Source organism: Lutzomyia longipalpis, chromosome 3 (assembly GCF_024334085.1).
Source record: "Lutzomyia longipalpis isolate SR_M1_2022 chromosome 3, ASM2433408v1".
NCBI classification, from domain to species: domain Eukaryota; kingdom Metazoa; phylum Arthropoda; class Insecta; order Diptera; family Psychodidae; genus Lutzomyia; species Lutzomyia longipalpis.
In genome coordinates, this window is record NC_074709.1 from 22,797,620 (window position 1) to 22,820,663 (window position 23,044).

A 23,044-nucleotide genomic window follows, 5' to 3' on the forward strand; every position below is an offset into this window, starting at 1 on the left:
GTGAAGTTTCGTGATGGTCCCTAGGGTAAGTCAAGTCAGGTCTTTTTCGTCAGACTTGAAATTCCCTACGTAGAATATACTAGACATCCTGTGCTCAAGTTCCTGCAGGCTTTCCTCGTAAAGGAATCGAAAAATTGTTTTTCTTGCATTTTACCTCTTCAATTTTGATACTTTCTGTAGTTTTTGCGCCAAAAAAATAAGTGTGAAAAGTCCACAAAACAGTGAGCTGAACATAAATTTTATACAGAAGCTCCCTAATAATCCTTGTAAGAGGCCCAACACCTTTTGGTTCCCCAAAATTGTTTTTTTATTAAAAAACGATATTTTAAATTTTTCCAATCAAATACACACATAACATACATATATGTAATGTATGTAGTGGAAAATTATACATATAATTACCGCAAAGCCGCGTATCTCTTGGATTCTAAGAATATCGATATTCATTCACAAACTATCGATAATTTAGATTTTTCATCCGTTTACAATTAACGAGAAAAACATAACTGAAAAATAGTGAAATAGTTTTTTACTATTATATATAAAATTAAAATTCGAAATTGTTTAATTTGCTCTTTTTTGCCAAGAGCACGAGATCAGGGAAAATCATAGCAATAGACAAATAGAATTTAATCCCATTAATCCATGCAAGGAAACTTCAAAACCAAACTATGAATATCCTTATGTTAATTTTACATTTCTTTTTCTTCCGGAAGCTCAATGCCGAAGAATATGAAGTATTTAATCTAATGACTAAAAAGAAGCTCAAGTACTCACAGAATATTTGAAGCAATTGCTAAAAATTCATTCATGATCTCACAAATTTCCCCTACCTACCAAATATCTTTGATTGCTCTTATCAATATGATATGAAGATATATTGCAATGCGTACATTCCACAATCGAGTTAATTTGTAGATAATAAATGTATAGAATGGTGTGTAAAAGAATCAAATGTGGATTGAGAATAAAGAATGAATAAAAAAAAAATAAAAATATTTTGTTGATGATTGCTAAAATATTATAAGACTTGACCAAATACAAGATGAAAGGCGATAAGATAAAGTTTTTAGCATTCTTAGAGACTTCTAAAATTAATGCAAAAAATTTAGAACATTTAACACATCCAGGACGGCTTGACGCACATCGGCGTCCACTGACAGTTCTCAATTCTGTACGCTGTAACAATTTGCCACTCTTTTTGCGTTTGACATTTACCCGGTAGGAAAACTTCTCCAACATTTTTTCAGCCAATTTTGATTGCTGACTCGTGAGGTGTTCATATATGATTAATAAATTTTTATTTATTAAATTTCTGAAATGTGTTGGAATCAATTTGTAATGATTTGAGATTGATAGTGACAAGAAAATGAAATATCTAGAATATTCTATTCTATTAATCTTGATATTGACAATAGAACGAATAGAACATTCTTAGATATTATTATCCTATAAAGAAAAAATATGAAAAATATGTCAAGAGAAATAAAATTTTCAAAAATTAAAAAAAAAAAACAAGAAATAAGTAGAAGGATATTTAGAATATTCTAGATTTTTTTAATTGCTAGAATTGCTTAATTTTTAGAACAAAAAAATCAACCTGCTCGTTCACGTTATCATTTCCATTTATTTTTAATATAAAATAATGTAAATGCTAGAAAATTCTCAAAATGGTTCAGAACGGATGGCGAAGCAATTTTTTTGACATATCTGGTATATTTTCTCGTTTCAACATAACCTAATTTTTATTCTGGTGCCCGAAAAAAGTGTGAATTATGGAATAAATTAGCAAAGAAAAGCTTCCAGAAGTTTCCCTTTAGGCTATAAAATAATGTTCTAGCTGAAAATTCACATGGAAATTTATTTTTAAGTATTTTATAGCGGAAAATTTCATCGTGTAAAACTTCAGGTGAGTTAGGTTATATATTTTGCGAAAAGAAAATTTTCCTCTTACATAACCTCAATTTAATTTTTGTGGTAAAAAATGCTACATAATGTTTAATAGAATAAAGGAAACTCGTCTGAGAGATTTTCACTGAAATTATCCCATAAATCTGACTTTTTCCCACGTAAATATAAAAGAGCGGTTATGTTGGAATGAGAAAAAAATGCCAAATATGTCCAAAAAATTCTCTTCACCAATATCATACGATTTAATTTAAACTATTCCTTTGACTGTTCTGTGAGCTTGAATTTGATGTTCAACATACAACAGTTAGTGAAATCTTAAAGAAAGATTTTTGAAATTTAAATTGTTTTTTGTGAGTGAAAATTTAAATTGTATTTTAATTTGAATATTATTCTTTTTTTATTGTTTTGTTTTCGATTATTTTATATTAAAAGAATATTTGTGTTTCACTGGTTTCACTTAAGTGAGTATTCTCTCAAATAAATATTTTCTGATAACGTGCGAAGAACATAAGCACACTATGGTCCCACCGGGTAACATTTCTGGACGCCAGTGACTAATTGTTACATGTCGCGTAAAAAACCTTTGGGAAGTATTTTACCCGTCGTCAGTGTGTTAAGCTACAATGTGTAATGACCGTTATATGGAAACGTGTAATTATATTTTTAATAAAAAAGTTAAGGTAAAAAATAATTATAATTTTTATGCTTAAAAATGTTGAATTTAACGAAATACGTTCTCTTGGATGTGTAGGTACATTAGCTCTGTTATTATATGTACGCTTTAAGCAATTTTATTTTTACCTTCACATTGCCATAAGGGGTAGGTCCGTAGGTCTGGAGATATTTTACAAGGAGTACCAACCCCACGTAGGGATTAATGACAAGGTGTTTTTTGTTGTTGTTTATATTTCCATAAGGGTTAGGTAACCGACCCCAGAGTTGTATTTTGAGCTATTACGTCTTAACTAAGAGACACAGAATATATACATATATTGTTTTTAGCGTAACAATTTTAAAAAATTACTATAAATTCACTTTTCTATTTTATTTTAGTTTAGAGGAAGTCCAAAGATATTCTTCTAGGGTATTTGATGGATCTACCTACAGTCCTTGATTCCGCTTCGGAAAAAATTTCCCTTAACCACCTTATGCTGGATGGGGTTATTCGCCATTACAATTATGAGGGAGTTAAGGAGTTAGTTGAAGCTCCGGAGAACTAATTGAAATAGTTAAAATTTTCCATGATTTGGAAGAGCGTCTGAGAACCAAGGGTAATCAGCCAGACTACTTGAGGTACTGGATGTATGTCATGCATGTCATACATGGATGTATGACACTTTTTTTTGCCTAGAAGGCTTTGTCATAGAAATGTGAAAATGGTTTTTTTGGATAGGTAATGAACCGTTATGTATGCCCGATGCAATATTTTGGGAATTTGATTTTTTTCTTCCGAGATACAGACTAGGAAAATGGATGTATGACACTTTTTTTTGCCTAGAAGGCTTTGTCATAGAAATGTGAAAATGGTTTTTTGGATAGGTAATGAGCCGTTATGTATGCCCGATGCAATATTTTGGGAATTTGATTTTTTTCTTCCGAGATACAGACTAGGAAAATGGATGTATGACACTTTTTTTTGCCTAGAAGGCTTTGTCATAGAAATGTGAAAATGGTTTTTTTGATAGGTAATGAGCCGTTATGTATGCCCGATGCAATATTTTGGGAATTTGATTTTTTTTTCTTCCGAGATACAGACTAGGAAAATGGATGTATGACACTTTTTTTGCCTAGAAGGCTTTGTCATAGAAATGTGAAAATGGTTTTTTGGATAGGTAATGAGCCGTTATGTATGCCCGATGCAATATTTTGGGAATTTGATTTTTTTCTTCTGAGTTACTGACTAGGAAAATGGATGTATGACACTTTTTTTTGCCTAGAAGGCTTTGTCATAGAAATGTGAAAATGGTTTTTTTGGATAGGTAATGAACCGTTATGTATGCCCGATGCAATATTTTGGGAATTTGATTTTTTTCTTCCGAGATACAGACTAGGAAAATGGATGTATGACACTTTTTTTGCCTAGAAGGCTTTGTCATAGAAATGTGAAAATGGTTTTTTGGATAGGTAATGAGCCGTTATGTATGCCCGATGCAATATTTTGGGAATTTGATTTTTTTCTTCTGAGTTACTGACTAGGAAAATGGATGTATGACACTTTTTTTTGCCTAGAAGGCTTTGTCATAGAAATGTGAAAATGGTTTTTTTGGATAGGTAATGAACCGTTATGTATGCCCGATGCAATATTTTGGGAATTTGATTTTTTTCTTCCGAGATACAGACTAGGAAAATGGATGTATGACACTTTTTTTTGCCTAGAAGGCTTTGTCATAGAAATGTGAAAATGGTTTTTTTGGATAGGTAATGAACCGTTATGTATGCCCGATGCAATATTTTGGGAATTTGATTTTTTTCTTCCGAGATACAGACTAGGAAAATGGATGTATGACACTTTTTTTTGCCTAGAAGGCTTTGTCATAGAAATGTGAAAATGGTTTTTTGGATAGGTAATGAGCCGTTATGTATGCCCGATGCAATATTTTGGGAATTTGATTTTTTTCTTCTGAGTTACAGACTAGGAAAATGGATGTATGACACTTTTTTTTGCCTAGAAGGCTTTGTCATAGAAATGTGAAAATGGTTTTTTTGATAGGTAATGAGCCGTTATGTATGCCCGATGCAATATTTTGGGAATTTGATTTTTTTCTTCCGAGATACAGACTAGGAAAATGGATGTATGACACTTTTTTTTGCCTAGAAGGCTTTGTCATAGAAATGTGAAAATGGTTTTTTGGATAGGTAATGAGCCGTTATGTATGCCCGATGCAATATTTTGGGAATTTGATTTTTTTCTTCCGAGATACAGACTAGGAAAATGGATGTATGACACTTTTTTTTGCCTAGAAGGCTTTGTCATAGAAATGTGAAAATGTTTTTTTTGGATAGGTAATGAACCGTTATGTATGCCCGATGCAATATTTTGGGAATTTGATTTTTTTCTTCCGAGATACAGACTAGGAAAATGGATGTATGACACTTTTTTTTGCCTAGAATGCTTTGTCATAGAAATGTGAAAATGGTTTTTTTGGATAGGTAATGAACCGTTATGTATGCCCGATGCAATATTTTGGGAATTTGATTTTTTTCTTCCGAGATACAGACTAGGAAAATGGATGTATGACACTTTTTTTTTGCCTAGAAGGCTTTGTCATAGAAATGTGAAAATGGTTTTTTGGATAGGTAATGAGCCGTTATGTATGCCCGATGCAATATTTTGGGAATTTGATTTTTTTCTTCCGAGATACAGACTAGGAAAATGGATGTATGACACTTTTTTTTGCCTAGAAGGCTTTGTCATAGAAATGTGAAAATGTTTTTTTTGGATAGGTAATGAACCGTTATGTATGCCCGATGCAATATTTTGGGAATTTGATTTTTTTCTTCCGAGATACAGACTAGGAAAATGGATGTATGACACTTTTTTTTGCCTAGAAGGCTTTGTCATAGAAATGTGAAAATGGTTTTTTTGATAGGTAATGAGCCGTTATGTATGCCCGATGCAATATTTTGGGAATTTGATTTTTTTCTTCTGAGTTACTGACTAGGAAAATGGATGTATGACACTTTTTTTTGCCTAGAAGGCTTTGTCATAGAAATGTGAAAATGGTTTTTTTGGATAGGTAATGAACCGTTATGTATGCCCGATGCAATATTTTGGGAATTTGATTTTTTTCTTCCGAGATACAGACTAGGAAAATGGATGTATGACACTTTTTTTTGCCTAGAAGGCTTTGTCATAGAAATGTGAAAATGGTTTTTTTGGATAGGTAATGAACCGTTATGTATGCCCGATGCAATATTTTGGGAATTTGATTTTTTTCTTCCGAGATACAGACTAGGAAAATGGATGTATGACACTTTTTTTTGCCTAGAAGGCTTTGTCATAGAAATGTGAAAATGGTTTTTTTGGATAGGTAATGAGCCGTTATGTATGCCCGATGCAATATTTTGGGAATTTGATTTTTTTCTTCCGAGATACAGACTAGGAAAATGGATGTATGACACTTTTTTTTGCCTAGAAGGCTTTGTCATAGAAATGTGAAAATGGTTTTTTTGGATAGGTAATGAACCGTTATGTATGCCCGATGCAATATTTTGGGAATTTGATTTTTTTCTTCCGAGATACAGACTAGGAAAATGGATGTATGACACTTTTTTTTGCCTAGAAGGCTTTGTCATAGAAATGTGAAAATGGTTTTTTTGGATAGGTAATGAACCGTTATGTATGCCCGATGCAATATTTTGGGAATTTGATTTTTTTCTTCCGAGATACAGACTAGGAAAATGGATGTATGACACTTTTTTTTGCCTAGAAGGCTTTGTCATAGAAATGTGAAAATGGTTTTTTTGGATAGGTAATGAACCGTTATGTATGCCCGATGCAATATTTTGGGAATTTGATTTTTTTCTTCTGAGTTACAGACTAGGAAAATGGATGTATGACACTTTTTTTTGCCTAGAAGGCTTTGTCATAGAAATGTGAAAATGTTTTTTTTGGATAGGTAATGAACCGTTATGTATGCCCGATGCAATATTTTGGGAATTTGATTTTTTTCTTCTGAGTTACAGACTAGGAAAATGGATGTATGACACTTTTTTTTTTGCCTAGAAGGCTTTGTCATAGAAATGTGAAAATGGTTTTTTGGATAGGTAATGAGCCGTTATGTATGCCCGATGCAATATTTTGGGAATTTGATTTTTTTCTTCCGAGATACAGACTAGGAAAATGGATGTATGACACTTTTTTTTGCCTAGAAGGCTTTGTCATAGAAATGTGAAAATGGTTTTTTTGGATAGGTAATGAACCGTTATGTATGCCCGATGCAATATTTTGGGAATTTGATTTTTTTCTTCTGAGTTACAGACTAGGAAAATGGATGCATGACACTTTTTTTGCCTAGAAGGCTTTGTCATAGAAATGTGAAAATGGTTTTTTTGGATAGGTAATGAACCGTTATGTATGCCCGATGCAATATTTTGGGAATTTGATTTTTTTCTTCTGAGTTACAGACTAGGAAAATGGATGTATGACACTTTTTTTTGCCTAGAAGGCTTTGTCATAGAAATGTGAAAATGTTTTTTTTGGATAGGTAATGAACCGTTATGTATGCCCGATGCAATATTTTGGGAATTTGATTTTTTTCTTCTGAGTTACAGACTAGGAAAATGGATGTATGACACTTTTTTTTGCCTAGAAGGCTTTGTCATAGAAATGTGAAAATGTTTTTTTTGGATAGGTAATGAACCGTTATGTATGCCCGATGCAATATTTTGGGAATTTGATTTTTTTCTTCTGAGTTACAGACTAGGAAAATGGATGTATGACACTTTTTTTTGCCTAGAAGGCTTTGTCATAGAAATGTGAAAATGGTTTTTTGGATAGGTAATGAGCCGTTATGTATGCCCGATGCAATATTTTGGGAATTTGATTTTTTTCTTCTGAGTTACAGACTAGGAAAATGGATGTATGACACTTTTTTTTGCCTAGAAGGCTTTGTCATAGAAATGTGAAAATGGTTTTTTGGATAGGTAATGAGCCGTTATGTATGCCCGATGCAATATTTTGGGAATTTGATTTTTTTCTTCCGAGATACAGACTAGGAAAATGGATGTATGACACTTTTTTTTGCCTAGAAGGCTTTGTCATAGAAATGTGAAAATGGTTTTTTGGATAGGTAATGAGCCGTTATGTATGCCCGATGCAATATTTTGGGAATTTGATTTTTTTCTTCCGAGATACAGACTAGGAAAATGGATGTATGACACTTTTTTTTGCCTAGAAGGCTTTGTCATAGAAATGTGAAAATGGTTTTTTGGATAGGTAATGAGCCGTTATGTATGCCCGATGCAATATTTTGGGAATTTGATTTTTTTCTTCTGAGTTTTTCCAACTCAATAACTTAGAAGAAGAAAATCAAATTCCCAAAAAAAATGCATCTTGGCATACTTAACGGCGCATTATCTATCCAAAAAAACCATTTTCACATTTCTACGGCAAAGCTTTCTAGGAAAAATAAAGTGTCATACATCCATTTTCCAACTCTTTAACTCAGAAGAAGAAAATCAAATTCCCAAAAAAAATGCATCTGGGCATACATAACGGCGCATTATCTATCTAAAAAATCCATTTTCACATTCCTAGAGCAAAGCTTTCTATCCGAAAAAAATTTCAAATCAAATTCCCAAAATATCGCATAAAGGTTCCCTAACATTTTTTGTCTTTAAAGGATATGCTTTTGGAAGACCAGGAAGGGTTGTATATAAATTTAAAAAAATATAGAAAACCCGTATCACAGATCGTATATGCCATTTTTTTTTCCTTCCTTCTTTTTTAAAATACAAATCCATACATTTACAATAATTTCTTTGCTGTTATAAAACTAAGAAATTATTGTAAATGTATGGATTTGTATTTTAAAAAAGAAGGAAGGAAAAAAGAAATGGCATATACGATCTGTGATACGGGTTTTCTGCCGTTTTCCCGTTGAGATCGGTAGTGGTAAGTCGGCGGCAGCCGCAATGATAGTGCGAAGATGGAATAAATAAATCTAATCTAATCTAATCTAATCTATATCACGAAAAAATGCACAAGAATGTTTTTTTCGTAATAATTTTATGTTTTTTCACGATTATGGTTATATATTTTTTTTAAATACTCATTCAAATTAGTCGATTAATTAAGTTCTGAAAAATGAAAAAAAATAGAGCGCCGAATTTATAATTTCTGTGTTACAGAAAAATTCGTCACATTGATAAAGTTATTGATAAACTTGAAAGTACAGTAATCGGGAATTATTTCACTGCATAGCATTGGCAAGCAATTTCTTTTTGTTAGATGCAGACAATTAAATCATGGGTATGGCATAGCTTAAAGATATTGAAGCAACTATCGCTTCCGATCAGACGAAGACTTTAATTTTAAAAAATTCAACTTCCTGTTGAAACTACATTTAATTCACTTTTAATTAATCCCTATTTCAGCATTAGAATCGACTAATTCGGCTAATTCTAGTTTTAATTAGATAAAAATTTGGAAAGTGTTCAATACATTAAGCTTGCCGAATCATCAATATGCCTCACGAAGCTGCACGTATTTTAAGGGGCATGACACCCTCCTGAATTAAACTCAATTGTAATATAAATAGGCAAGGGGTTTATAATATTTAAAAAAAAAATTTTTTTTTTTCGAATGATGGTCACCGAAAAGAATTCAGAAATTATCAGACTGATGAGATCACGAAAGCATATCCCCAAGGACTCATAGAATATTTAAGAACGAATATCCAAAAACCTTGACATTCTATTTTTTAGTGTTTTTAATTTTTTTTTAATTTAGTATTTTTTATGTATTTAAGCAATAAGATGGAAAATTTTTCGAATGAGGAAGGACAAAATTCGTATATAGATGAAAAGGAGAAGTTTTTTGGAATAATATTGGATATTTGATTCCTAAAATCGTCTCAGAACACTATAAATAGCGATTTTCCATGCCTTTAAAACACATTTTTAAAGCGAATTTTCACGCTTTTCCTATCAATTACATTTCTTAATATTATTTTTCCGAAACCTCATTAGTGATCATGATTCCAAAAATATGTTTTTTTTGCTCCACACTTAGGGAAAGTTTTTGGAGAAAACTGATTAACCCCTTTAATGACGAGAATCTCTTTATCATATACGGATAAGCTGGACATTCACGTTTTTAACTCCGTAGAGTGCAAACCGCGAAGTGATAAATTGTAAGTGAAAAAAATGGATCGTGAGGATGAAAGGAGTGAGGAGAGCCAGGGTGTGTTCAAGTAAGTAAAAACATACATTTTTCAGTAATTTCACGGGACTTCAGAGCTCCGAAAAGGATAAAAATAAGGAGTTTTCTGTCGTCCCCCTAACATGCGTTTTTTCCTTCTAACACTCTTTTTAACCTTTTCTCTTATTCTACTTAACTGATTTTGCTCAGATTGGTATTAAATTAAAACTTTGCAAAGCTATACACACCTTTCTAAAACATCAGAAACCTCTAAAATTATTTCTTGTGGACAAAGTAATGCCAAAAACTGTTTTTTTTACAAACAAAAAACTTTTATTTTGTGTTCAACATCTTTCGAAATTTTTTTTAGAAATTTCTCTAGCCATTTATATTAGTTGGTAGGTACACCATAACAAGTATTGTAATCGTTGGAAAAACCGACCCCCTCAGATCGGGCTCAAACTTGGTATAAGCATGTTTTAGACATCCTACATTACGAAAATGGTGGTGGAAAATTTTGCTTTATAGCTCGAAAACGGTAAGAGATAGAGACTTCGAGTTTAAAGTTTTCTAGAAATATGGGTGTAAAATTTAATTTTTTGTCATTTCCAAAATCCAAAATGAGAAACTCCAATTCAATTGGCGAAGAACCCGGAGAATCATTATTATCTTTTACTAGCCCGAAAATGAAGAAAATCTATGTCGCCGTTTAGAAGATACAGCAATTTGAAAAATTCTTGAATTTGAAAAGTTCTAAGAGCCATTTCTCTTGAACGGCTTGTCCGATTTTGCTCAACTTGTTATCAAATTAAAGGTTTTGCAATTCTCTACAACTTTCAAAACATTAGAATCATTCCTTCAGGACAAAAAATGTCAAAAACTGTTTTGGTAAAACAAAGTTACCATTTTGTGTTTTGTGGTTTGAAGGTGACCTTGAAAAGTATCTTAATATATCTCAAAGTACAGCTTATTTAAACACCTTTCCATAACTAATTAGGAAATTTCTGTAGGTGTTGTAGAACTTGAGATATAACCATTTTTTGTCTTTCAAATTGATAAATTTCATTAAAAAGTTAACCTTGCCTACTAATATTGCTAACAGATTAAATTACAACGCATAGACTGAGCCATCCGCGTTGTGGTATACCAACTCTTATAATTGGACGCGTTATGATTGACTTTAGAATCTGAGATGACTATTTTCATCCATCAAATTGATGAACTCAAAAAAATCAACTCTATCTACTAATACAACTCGAAAATCAAGTAACAATGCATTAACAAATTTTTAAATATTGTGAGACACCAACTCATATTTTTTTTCCTATTTTTTCCATTACAGCGCTGTTCCGGATCTTGACAGTAAGTAAAAAAAAAGATTTATTATTTATTTGGAAAAAGAAATTCCTCATTAAAAAAAATTAGGGCGTTATATTTAAATATCTTGCCGAATACTAGTAAAATTCAAGTAAAAGTGTAAACCTAATGTAAGAAAACATTCTTTTTAAAATCTTTCCCGCTTATAAAATATCGTTATTTGAAAAATATTTTCTAAATTTTTTAGCCATACCTACCTATCTTTTGTTCTATTTGACCGATTTTGTCTAAAATGCATTTATATAAATTATAAGTTTTGCAAATTTTTACAAGTTCTTTTACCACAAAAAAACTCTAGAACTATCCCTTGAGGACCAAAGGTGATAAAAATGTCGTTGTATATATATAAATCCCATAATATTGCTGTTTCACCGGAACACTAAACCCGCAATTAAATTCAAAATAAAAAGTCACCGGTTTTTCTCTTAAAGATATAAACCTAAATATTACCGAAATTATAACTTAATTGCCCAGCGGGCACAGAGTAAGGATTTCGTGTGATAATTGTACCAATTTTAAGATTAATCTTGAGATATCTTTAAGAAATCTTACATTTGTGACCGCTGGGTGTAGCATATTTCTAGAGATTTCCATAGGTAAAATATTTCTGCATCTGTTTTAAAACCAGAGATATGACTACTTCATTTTACTGTATTTTACAATAAATCAACTTTGCATCCTAGAATACAAATTTACTATCAACACCAACTCTTATGTGTTTTTTAAATGATTTTCATTTTGAGAAAGCAAAGAATTATCAAATTTATTTTCAAAATGTTTTTTTTTTTTAATCCTACTTTACTTTATCTATGCAAATTGCAAAGTAATTTCATATAGACCATATAGATTAACATTTTCATTATGTATTCACAGGTGATGATGTACTTCAGGAGCCACCATTAAATCGGTTCGCGATTGCTGGGGGACTGGCGTACATCCACCATGAGTTTCCACGTAAGTTTTCTAACAATAATTTAATTATAATAATGTACCTTAAGTATAATAACAAAATAGTCAAATATTTTTGGAAATTCAACTGAAAGAAAATAGTCAAAATGTGAGAATTTCAAATGAATTTTTAATTTATTTCTAAATTAAATAACCAAATGTTGGTATTATCTTGCTTTATTTTCCCTGTTTAGTGAGGTGAACCCTTTTATGGTTGAGATTTTATGGGCGAATTAAACAAAACCATACATTCCAATGTCATCTATATAAAAAAAGGATTTCGCGTCTACATAGCTATATGCATGAATAGAATCTGTAAAAGTTCTTTATCGTAAATTTTGACCACAATATGTTTTTAAATTTTGAAATACACTGAAAGGAACATTAGTAGACTATATAGAATTAGTTAGTGAATATTAGAATTTTTTTCAAAAAATGGTTCTAACATTTTTTACATTTAAAAAAATGTGGGGTTACTAAAATCAGTTATTTGCACCCTTTAAATAGTTTCTAAATTAATTATTTTAAAAATTAGCTAAAAAATTAGATAAAATGAGATGTAAACAGGACAAACGTTGAATCTGAAGAAGATTAGGTCCTTAATCCTTTAACTCTTAAGGACCGTGGAACGTTTTCGACCCATATATCATATTTGAAAACGCCTAATTTTTATTTATTCTGTTCACCTCATTTTACGGTAATCTTCTTCTCTATATAATAAAGAAAGGTCTCTCTAAAATTTCGTTCCTGTTCATCTATGCATTTCTACACCGTTGGTCCGATCGTGATGAAATTTGGTACAGAGATTACTGATACCAGGCGGTTTTTACCAACGGCATTCATTTTCCCCCCTGAGCCCCCCTTCTCATAGCTCCCATATAAAATTCATGCTTTTTTGACTACTTTTTGAATTCGGCGCCATAAATGTTGTGAGAAATTCACTTTTCTCTTTACAATTTTTTTTGATATTGATAAGTGCATGCTTCATCACAATTTTTCTCTTTCTAAAATTTGCGCGAAGCGCAACAAATCCCCGCGAAGCGGGGCGAGGTAAATTGGAGCGAAGCGACAATTTACCTCGTTCACAATATATATAAATTAGAGTTGTATAGCTTGGAATTTTAAGGACTTGAACTGAATCCCCTTTTTAAATTTTTTTAAACCATTTTTGAGGCTCTTCTAAAGTTAAAATGGAGACGCCTTGTCAATTAATAATTTAATAATTTTTATAATTTATCTCTTGTAATTTTGCAAAAAAAAATTTTTGCTAAAGTTTTGTAAATTGGGGTTAACCTCCCCAAAAAGTTAGTGAAAACTACACATTAGCACGTTTTCTGCATTAACCCAGCTAATGACAAAAATTTACAGATTGAAAAATCACTAAAAGAAAAGTAGTTATCGGAAAACGATTTTTCTCACCACGCGAAAAATAATTGTAGAGGCCTAAAATTATGTACCATTTCTTTTAATTTGTAGGCCTTATGACAATGTCTGAAGGAAGTGCGAGAATTTTGAATGAAATTCCCACCGACTTCATGGTATTGCATGCCAACACGAGGCGGATCCTGGAGCTCGTTGTTGAATTAGGGCAACGCGCGTCGGCTCGGGAGGCAGCTATCCTGGTATGTTTTTTTTTTATACATGATAAACACACACTTTACAGAGATAGTACAACATAATATTACACAAAAACGAAACAGGACTAACACTGTGATCGGCCTTTAACATTAATACCTTTGCACACTTTTTGCTGGGTTTCTTTTAGACACTTTTCTGCTTTTCTTTGTAGTCTATGCAGTACTTTTTTTATAATATTTATCCCTGGTATTTGTATGTATTTTGCAGGAGACACCTGATATTCCGCAGCAGCAGGATGTCGATGGAGCAGCTGCAGTTGAAGCCGCAGAATCTGCAGAAGTACCCATTATTGGGGAAAATGTTGAGCCTGTGGTGGAAGCTGTGGTTGCGGCGGAACCAGTGGTTGCCGTGGAAGCTACACCGTGGCGCAATGTAGTCGAGGTAAAAAAAAATTAAAGGTGTTTTCAATCATATTGAAGAATAAAATATTTATTTGTTTTTTTTCTCATAAAAACATTTTCTTGAAAATTTAGTCATTAAGGAATGGTCGTAGAGGTTTACATGAAGTTTAAAAGTTAAGATATAGCCATTCATATCTTGCTTGACCAATTTTGTTGAAAATTGGGTTAAAAGATTACCACAAATATATATAATAAAGAAAGGTCTCTCTAAAATATGGTGTCTGTTCAGCTATGCATTTCTACACCGTTGGTCCGTCGTGATGAAATTTGGTACAGAGACTCCTGATACCAGGCGATTACCCAAGCAACACGCCACGACTACTGACTGCTTTGACAACTTTATGTAGTACTTTAAGACGTCGTATTTTTGGGTTTTCACGACTAGTCAAAACTCTTTTCTCAATATTTTAATTATTATTGCATCCCTGTTTATAATTGAGTAATATAAGTGGTCGTCGCCATTTACTCTACGATTTGACATAAAAATAGTATACACAAATTGAATGCTTAGTAGTTTTTAAGAAAAGTAGTCGTAATGTTGTCGTAGTTCTGACAACATTTTGTAATGAGGATCCGTAAAGTTGTCGTGAGTAGTCGTGAACATAAAATCCAATTTTTGCTTAATCTTTTAATATAAATGACATTTTGAAATGCTTTCATCGTTGTAATTTACTTATAAACAATTCCTGGATACATTTTAGTGCAATATGTTGATTAAAATTACAATAAAACGCAATTAAAGAAAAACATGAGAATGACCACGAAAAGGAAGTCTTAAAGAAGTCATAATGCGTTGAACAAAATATTGAATATTTCCGCGGTTATTATTCGATTAGAAAAACTAATTCTACATAATAATTTTATTTTCTACTTTTATCATTGGAATAAACAATTTTGAATTTTCTTCTTTAATAAAAAATAACTGAAAATTAAAAAATATTTTTTTGTAACCGACTCATTTCTACGACAACCAAAAATAAGTCTTTAAGAAGTCGTAAAATACGGTATCACGCAGCTGAAAATTTTTGTAATTTGAAGAAATTGCTGATTATTTATAAAGTAAATATATCTTCAAAAGGTTTGTTTTAATGGAGCACACATCTTTAGCTGTAATTTTAGTTTCTGTATTATTTAGAAACATGTTAAAATTACATTTTAATGAACGACTACCAAAAAGAAGTCTTTAAGAAGTCGTAAATACTGCAATGAATTTTGCCAAATTTTATTGTTTTTTGAACCTTTTTAAATTATTTAATAATTTTATCATCTTTGCGAATTATCAGCGAATCTTATTATTGAATATCGCAAAGAACTTTACGATATTTTAAGATTTTTACAATATTGTGTTGCATAACCTCATTCCGGATGAACATTCCGGCAAATTGTTCACAACTCCCAAACATCGTAAGCTTCTCCCTTACGTCATCTTTATGATTCAAATGTATGCAATTGAAGATAAAAATATATTTATACTTTTTAACACAATATGTATCTAACTAATATTTTATTTTAACGAATATTCACATTTCTTAAAAATTCTATGCATTCAAGTAAATAATATTTAAATATCTTCAATTCTTGGAATTCAATTATAGGTACCTGAAAAATATACCCTTTATGACCCTTACACTTAAAAAGTGTTAAGGGCAATAAAATTTGCAGTGCGCAGGTAAACTTTTCTTAATAACTATTTTTGTTTTCCATGAAGTTTACAGGATAATCTTTAAGTTTATCCCATTTCTAAGTAAACGAACAAATAAGATGTCATAAAAAATCTAAAATATTATTTTCTAAATTTCTTTTTGTTTTTAAAAACTCTTATCAAATCTTACAAGATCACACGTTTTTTTTATACTAATTATTATAGAAAGTTTTTAGAGAATTCCTTGTTAGCAATATTTGTTTATTGACAATATTCGTGAATTCTTGCAAAATAAGGTATGCAATTCACAAAAATGGTGGAAAAATCGTCGGTTTTATCACCACTCTTTACAACTGTTGTAAAAATCCCATGGAACGTACAAATTATGCTGATGTAACTGACTAAATTCGTGAATGCGGCTGTTTTTGATCGCCCAAATTAATATCACTATTTTTATAAAATATTTGAGTAAATTCATATAAATAAAATTCACATTATGAGCTACTACAAGCATTCGCAAAGCAAATACTTAACATATGAATTAATATGAGATATAAAAATATTTATTTTTAGTTAAAAATTTTAATAAATAGTCAAAATTTTTATTTGTTCTCAATACTTTTGCCATATAATGACTTATTTCCTGTCGAGGATATAGTCTCGCATAAAATTATTAGCATATATACGCATGAAATTTTTTATTTCTATATGTGGCAAAAAATTAGAGAATATTTCTAAGAGAAGGGACGACATGAAAACGGAGAACATTTTTGTGCACCCAAAATGTGCTTCACCAGGTAATTTGGAGAGAGAGTGAGTGCAATAAATATGAACGAGAAGGGGAAAAAGCATACAAAATGTACAAAAATGTTTCACTAAATGCAAAATGTTGCAAAAATTTTTTTGCCTAAATCCAGGAATTTTCACGTCGTAAAGTATTACGTAAAGTTGTCAGCTTCGACCAAAAAATGTACTACTTGATGATTCCCAAAGTAATGTTATACGACTACTTTACGTATAAGTTTATGTATTACATTATGTACTACTTTATTTTCGGATGTAGTACATTACGACTACTTTGAGTTGCTTGGGAATTGTTACCAACGAATACATTTTCTATTGGACTTTTTTCATCTCAATTAAAACAACAAATCCCCGCTTCGCTCCAATTTACCTCGTACTTAATAATGCTTTTGTAAGACAAAAAATCTGCTTTTAGTGTTGGGAAATACACTATGCTAAGTCCCCTTTAAGATATAGGTACAGAACTTAGCATAGTATATTTCCGATATTTCCCAATCCTCGAGTACGAATCGACGATCCCGAAAATTATGAACCATACTCGGGCACGTCGAAATGTAGTACATAACTAAGAAACACAGAATTAAGATATTGTGAAAAATTACTAAGAAATTTGTGTTCATTTTTTTATTTTAGAGCAAGTTGGCGACAATGCAGGAGGTGGAGGAGCTGGATAGGGAACTCAGTTCCGAGGATACTCTTCTGGGGTATTTTAGGAACCTGATCCCCCTAATTCCACGCCACAAAAAAATGTCCCTGCGCCTCATAATGGAGGATGAGGCAATTCGCCTCTTCAATTATGAGGGGGATGCGGTGAAGGGGAGCTTCTGTGATCTTCGGAACCTCAACGACCTGCTTAAACGCCTGTGGGTGGCACACAACCGGAGTTTAGCAGATTATGAGGATCACATCCGGGCAGAGTTCCGTAGAGCCAATTGGCGCAACTGCACCAATCGGTATCGGAACGAACTCCGCAACCGTGCCCGTGCCCGTACCCGTGCCCAAGCCCGTGCCCGTGCCCGTCACCAAGCCCGCTCTCGATCACCCAGATAAATTGCGTCAGCCCCCCGCACCGACTCAACAGACACACATTAGGAGTCCAAGGAAGCGATGGCCCTGTGCGGGGCGGTTGGGAACCAAAAGTTTAGTGAAGCGTCATACATAGCCTCTCCTATTCAACTCCTACTCTCACCTCCACGAGTGGTGGTTCCTGGGCCCCAGAAATGGGTGGCTGACGAGAGGGGGGGAGGAGTGTTTAGAATGTAGCTTAGAAGGGTTGGCAAACTCTTTCATTCCATAGGTTTGCTTGTGTCTAACGACACGTATCCCTCTAAGCGAATCTACACCGCCTTAAATGCCATATCTACGATGTTTCTTAAAGTTGGTATGGTTTTGTATCGTTTTACAATATTAAAGATCAGGAGCCTGAAACTAAAAACATATTAAATAAGAATTTTTAATAAGTAAAGTTGAGCATCGAGCCTTAATTTTTTTTCTTTTTCTTTCGTTTAAAGGTCCAACACCCACATCAGGATTTGTACCTTCCGCTGGATACAAATGAATGAAGAGAACGAAAACTGAAGTGTCCAATCAGCCGGAAAGATCCAGATTTGGAAATATAAAAAAACTGTAAGTACTTTAGTTAATTAATAGATTTATTAATTTAGGTAAAATAAGGGATTTTAGGGTCAAGATAAAAATATGTATGTATATAAATGTTTTAAAGGATCGTTCCAGCAGAATATCATAAAAATCTTTTAATTTTTTAATTTTTTTTTTCATTTCATATTAAAAGGAAGACGTGAAGGAGTTTCAGGAATTAAAATCAACTTACCGAGCGCAATACATCGATTGCTTTTTTTTTATAAGAAATTCAAAAAGGTGACGGAGGAGCAGAAGGCGACGGCTGTACGTAAGTTCCAAAAATTCCAAACAGTCATAATCAACTCCGCCCTCCCCCAAGCCCAAGTCCATGAATTTGGTCATCGGAATTTTCCGTAACTTGCAATGATTTTCCACATAAGTTATTAATCGTAGATGCTAATTTAATTTCTCAACCATTCTCAATTTTAGTCAATTATAAAAAAAAATTTACTTTTCTTTTTTTTTATAAACAGGAAAAAAACAGAAATTAAGTAGGTTTTGTTTAATTGTAGTATGTATGTATACATTGTATTTAAACTATGATTTTTTTGTTAATAAAATATTAAAGAATAATATTTAAATATGACTTAAAAAGAATTCCTCTTAAATATTATGTTCTTGCTGAATTTTCGAATTTGGCGCCCTAAATGTAAGTTCGTGTAGTTCCAAAAGCCACCACGGCTATTTTGTGGTTCGCTTAGATTTTGATTTCGCTTGTCGTTCTCAATCCAGCGCCACGTGCGGGAAAATAGTGAAATAGTTTTTTTATGTGCAAAATTTTATTTGAAATTGTTTTATTTTCCTTCTTGCAAATTAATTTGGATTTACTGTGTCTATTATAATTGCAAAGTACACCAGGATACTGCGGTGAAACTCCTGAATCCCGGTATAGCTATGAAATTGTCCATATTACTGGATAAGTAGTGTCTCGAGTGACTTTGTCTCAGCAAAGATGAGGTAAAAAAAAAGTTCACACGATGAAAAAACTTACTTGAAAACTTTTCCCTTCCACACCGTGCTGACGACATGCAAACTTGCTAGATTATTTATCTTCTCGTGCTCTCACGCCCACACAGAACTCAGGGCTTTGATTAGAAGTGTTTCCCTACTACGGATAAATGCGGGGGCAGATGAATGCAAGCACCACTAGACGACGAATTGTCATTTTCCTGGGAAATTCTCTACAATTTTCTCATTTTTTTACTTTGTTATTGACATTTCTGGGCTTGTATTTTGCCTTTAATTGAATTATACAGAGAAACTTATTTCCGTACACCGCACTTCACGTGGTACGGCTTCATGGGGTCAAAATCTTCTATACGCAAAATAGTACTTCTTCTATAAGCTAGCACGATCGTCAGCAAACGTCCGGAAGCTTTGTTTCAACATCCCACTAATCTGTTTTGTTTTTCATGATTTGCAGTGAACTAAAGAAGCTCTCCGAGGAGAGCCTGGCTCGGCCCCCAGAGGAGGTATTTGATATAATCTGCAAATTGGGCGAAGGAAGTTATGGCAGTGTATACAAGGCACTTTACAAGGAAAGTGGTGTTGTTGTGGCAATTAAACTTGTGCCGGTGGAGTCAGATCTGCATGAGATAATCAAGGAGATTTCAATAATGCAACAATGCGACTCACCCTATGTTGTCCGATACTACGGAAGCTACTTCAAGCAGTGCGATTTGTGGATTTGCATGGAATATTGCGGAGCCGGAAGTGTTTCGGACATCATGAGGTTGCGCAAGAAAACATTAAGCGAAGATGAGATTGCTACAATTCTCAGTGATACGCTGAAAGGGTTGGAGTACCTGCATTTGCGACGAAAGATTCATCGGGATATAAAGGCGGGCAATATCCTTCTCAATTCCGAGGGACACGCCAAACTTGCGGACTTTGGTGTGGCAGGACAACTCACGGATACCATGGCGAAGCGCAACACCGTCATTGGAACACCATTCTGGATGGCACCGGAGGTCATTGAGGAAATTGGCTATGACTGCGTTGCAGATATTTGGTCTCTTGGCATTACTGCACTGGAAATGGCCGAAGGAAAGCCCCCATATGGTGATATTCATCCCATGAGAGCAATCTTCATGATCCCCCAGCGTCCTCCACCGTCGTTTCGTGAACCCGATCGCTGGACAACGGAATTCATTGAATTTGTTAGTATGTGTTTGGTAAAAAATCCCGAAGAACGGGCTACTGCCACGGATTTGCTGCAGCATGAATTTATAAAGAATGCCAAATCACGAAGTATTCTTAGGCAAATGATTGCCGAAGCGCACGAGATCAGGGAGAATCAGAGCAATAGACAAATAGCCATTAATCAGGCAAAGCAACTGCAGAATCAACATGAAGAAACTGTGAGTATCCTCATGTTAATTTTACATTTCTTTTTCTTCCGGAAGCTCGAATGCTGAGGAATGTCAAATATTTATTTATGAGATGTTAATCTAATGACTAAAAGCTCAAGTACTCACAAAATATTTGAAGCAATTGCTAAATTCATTCATGATCTCACAAATTTCCTTCACCAAATATTTTTGATTGCTCTTATCAATTTGATATGGAGATATATTGCAATGCGAACATTCCACAATCGAGCTAATTTTGTTGATGATTGCTAAAATATTATAAGTCTTGACCAAATACAAGATGAAAGGCGATAAGATAAAAGTTTTTAGCATTCTTAGAGACTTTTGCATGTAACTTAATGTCCTTTTATAGGCTCGCTTTACTAAAATTAATGCAAAAAATGAATTAAAATTATTGTTAAATAAATTGTTCACCTTCTTGTCGGTAAGCGCACCGAAAACAAGAAGGTAGCTAAGTAGAAATTATCTAAAAAAATGTCATAAATTATCAACATTTTTTCTGGAATTTCGAAATTTCATTTTATCTAATCAAGATAGAGAACATTATATTAATTCTTAGTAATATTGCATATCAATTGATGAATTTACGAAATAATATAAATTATCGGTGAATTACTTTATTATACATTCTTTAGCATCATAATTTGTAAGAATTTCGCTTTTGTTGAAACCGCCCAAACGAAACAATATTGCTCAAAATCCCAATTAATTCTTTTCAGGATGATGACGACCAGGCGGTGAATTCGAAGACAATCAAAGAATTCCCAGAGGAGTCGAAAACTCTTGTACCTGAGCGGAATAATGACACGGATGATGGGACGATGATTGCTCACACTGATTGTGGGACCCTTCTACCGGATAGTGGCACGATGGTGGAATTGGAGTCAAATTTGGGGACAATGGTTATCAATAGTGACTCTGAAGATGCTACAATGAAAGGTAATTTAGTAAATTTTTATTGCATTTGTGTCATTAGAGTTGTAATGTGAATGATGGGCTTTTGTGTTGCTTCCAACAGAACACGATTCAGATCCGGAAAAGCCAAAATATCGGCCACTATTTATGGATCATTTCGACAGGAAGGCAAATGTGGCGGCTTCTGGTGCTGCTCAAATGGTAGCAGAAGCACAACATATTGCAGAAAATGGAGCTAGTGTGGCACCATCAGCTCCGCCAGTTGAGCAAATGACACCGGCACCAACGGGTATGCAGGGAAATAATGATGAGCGTCAGCGGTATCAGTCACACCTTCAGCTGCAGCTCAATCAAATTTCCGCCGCAAATGCAGCGGGAATGCAGCAAATGCTACACCATCAAATGGGAGCTGGTGGGGCGGATAATGTGATCAATTTGCAGATGCGAAACCTCGAGAATCCCATGAAGTATCAGAGAAATTTTGTCGATGGGGACTTTGAATTTGTGAGTGATGTCAAAAACGCTTTTTCTTTTCTTTTTTATATTACAACAAAATAATTCTAATTTATTTATTTTTTAATTTGCAGTTGAAATTTCTCAGCTTCGATGATCTGCAACAGCGACTGAAGACGATTGATCAGGAAATGGAGAGAGAAATTGATGAGCTCGGTAGGAAGTATAATGCCAAACGTCAACCAATTCTTGATGCCATGGATGCAAAGAGGAAACGCCAGCAGAATCTCAATAACAATCTCATCAAGATTTAAAAACACCCACACATGCAAAAATTGTGTATCCCTCCTCTCCACAGCTGGCTAATTTCTGCAGAGAGGAATTTTATTGCTCTTTGTTTCCCAATCAAGTGGAATTTAATCTTATTATAGTGTTGTTTGTATTAAAAATAATATCCTGCCCACCCTTAAGACAGGTATACACATAGAGCCACACCAGGCTTACACTCTCTCTCTCCAGTTTCTTTGGCCCACAAATTAACGCGGTGAGTTATATCCCAGATTTTTAGATATTCATTAGATGAAATTGTAATGATATTCTAGTAGGAATTTATTCTGCCAACACACTCAATTGCTCTAATGCTGAAAATTAATTGATCATTTCCCATTTAAAAAATAAAATAAAAGCATATGGAAATGATTTAAATTTTAGTGAAAATATTAACTCAGAGTGAGTGTCAACAAATAAATTAATTATGAATAGAGAGATAAAAGAAAATGATTGGAAACGCAATACAATTAACTGTGCCCGATGTGTTAAAAGTGGTTCTGTTTAGGGAGGACCAGTAGTGTAATCCCTTCACGATATGGTGAATGAATTAATAAAAGCCAGAAGAATATTTTTGAAGGAGAAAGACTGTAAAAAAACAAAAAGATAATGAGAATTATACATATTTCATATCCTCTGCGCGTAATGTAGAAATCTTAGTTTTTATAAACTATTATTGAGCGATTGAGAGAATACAAGAAAAAGGTTCTATATTTCCATTGAAATATACATGACTATTAATCAGCAAAAG

The 23,044-nt window shown here is 33.2% G+C and overlaps 1 protein-coding gene across 1 annotated transcript; it reads left to right on the forward strand.

The window, feature by feature from the left end:
* The first annotated feature begins 18,932 nt into the window (after window positions 1–18,932).
* Window positions 18,933–23,044, forward strand: LOC129792789 (serine/threonine-protein kinase 3). The gene is made up of 5 exons (XM_055832153.1): window positions 18,933–19,183; window positions 19,650–20,586; window positions 21,318–21,537; window positions 21,617–22,017; window positions 22,101–23,044. The coding sequence occupies exons 1-5, from the start codon at window positions 19,179–19,181 to the stop codon at window positions 22,278–22,280; spliced, it is 1,743 nt and encodes a 580-aa protein (XP_055688128.1). The 5' UTR covers window positions 18,933–19,178; the 3' UTR covers window positions 22,281–23,044.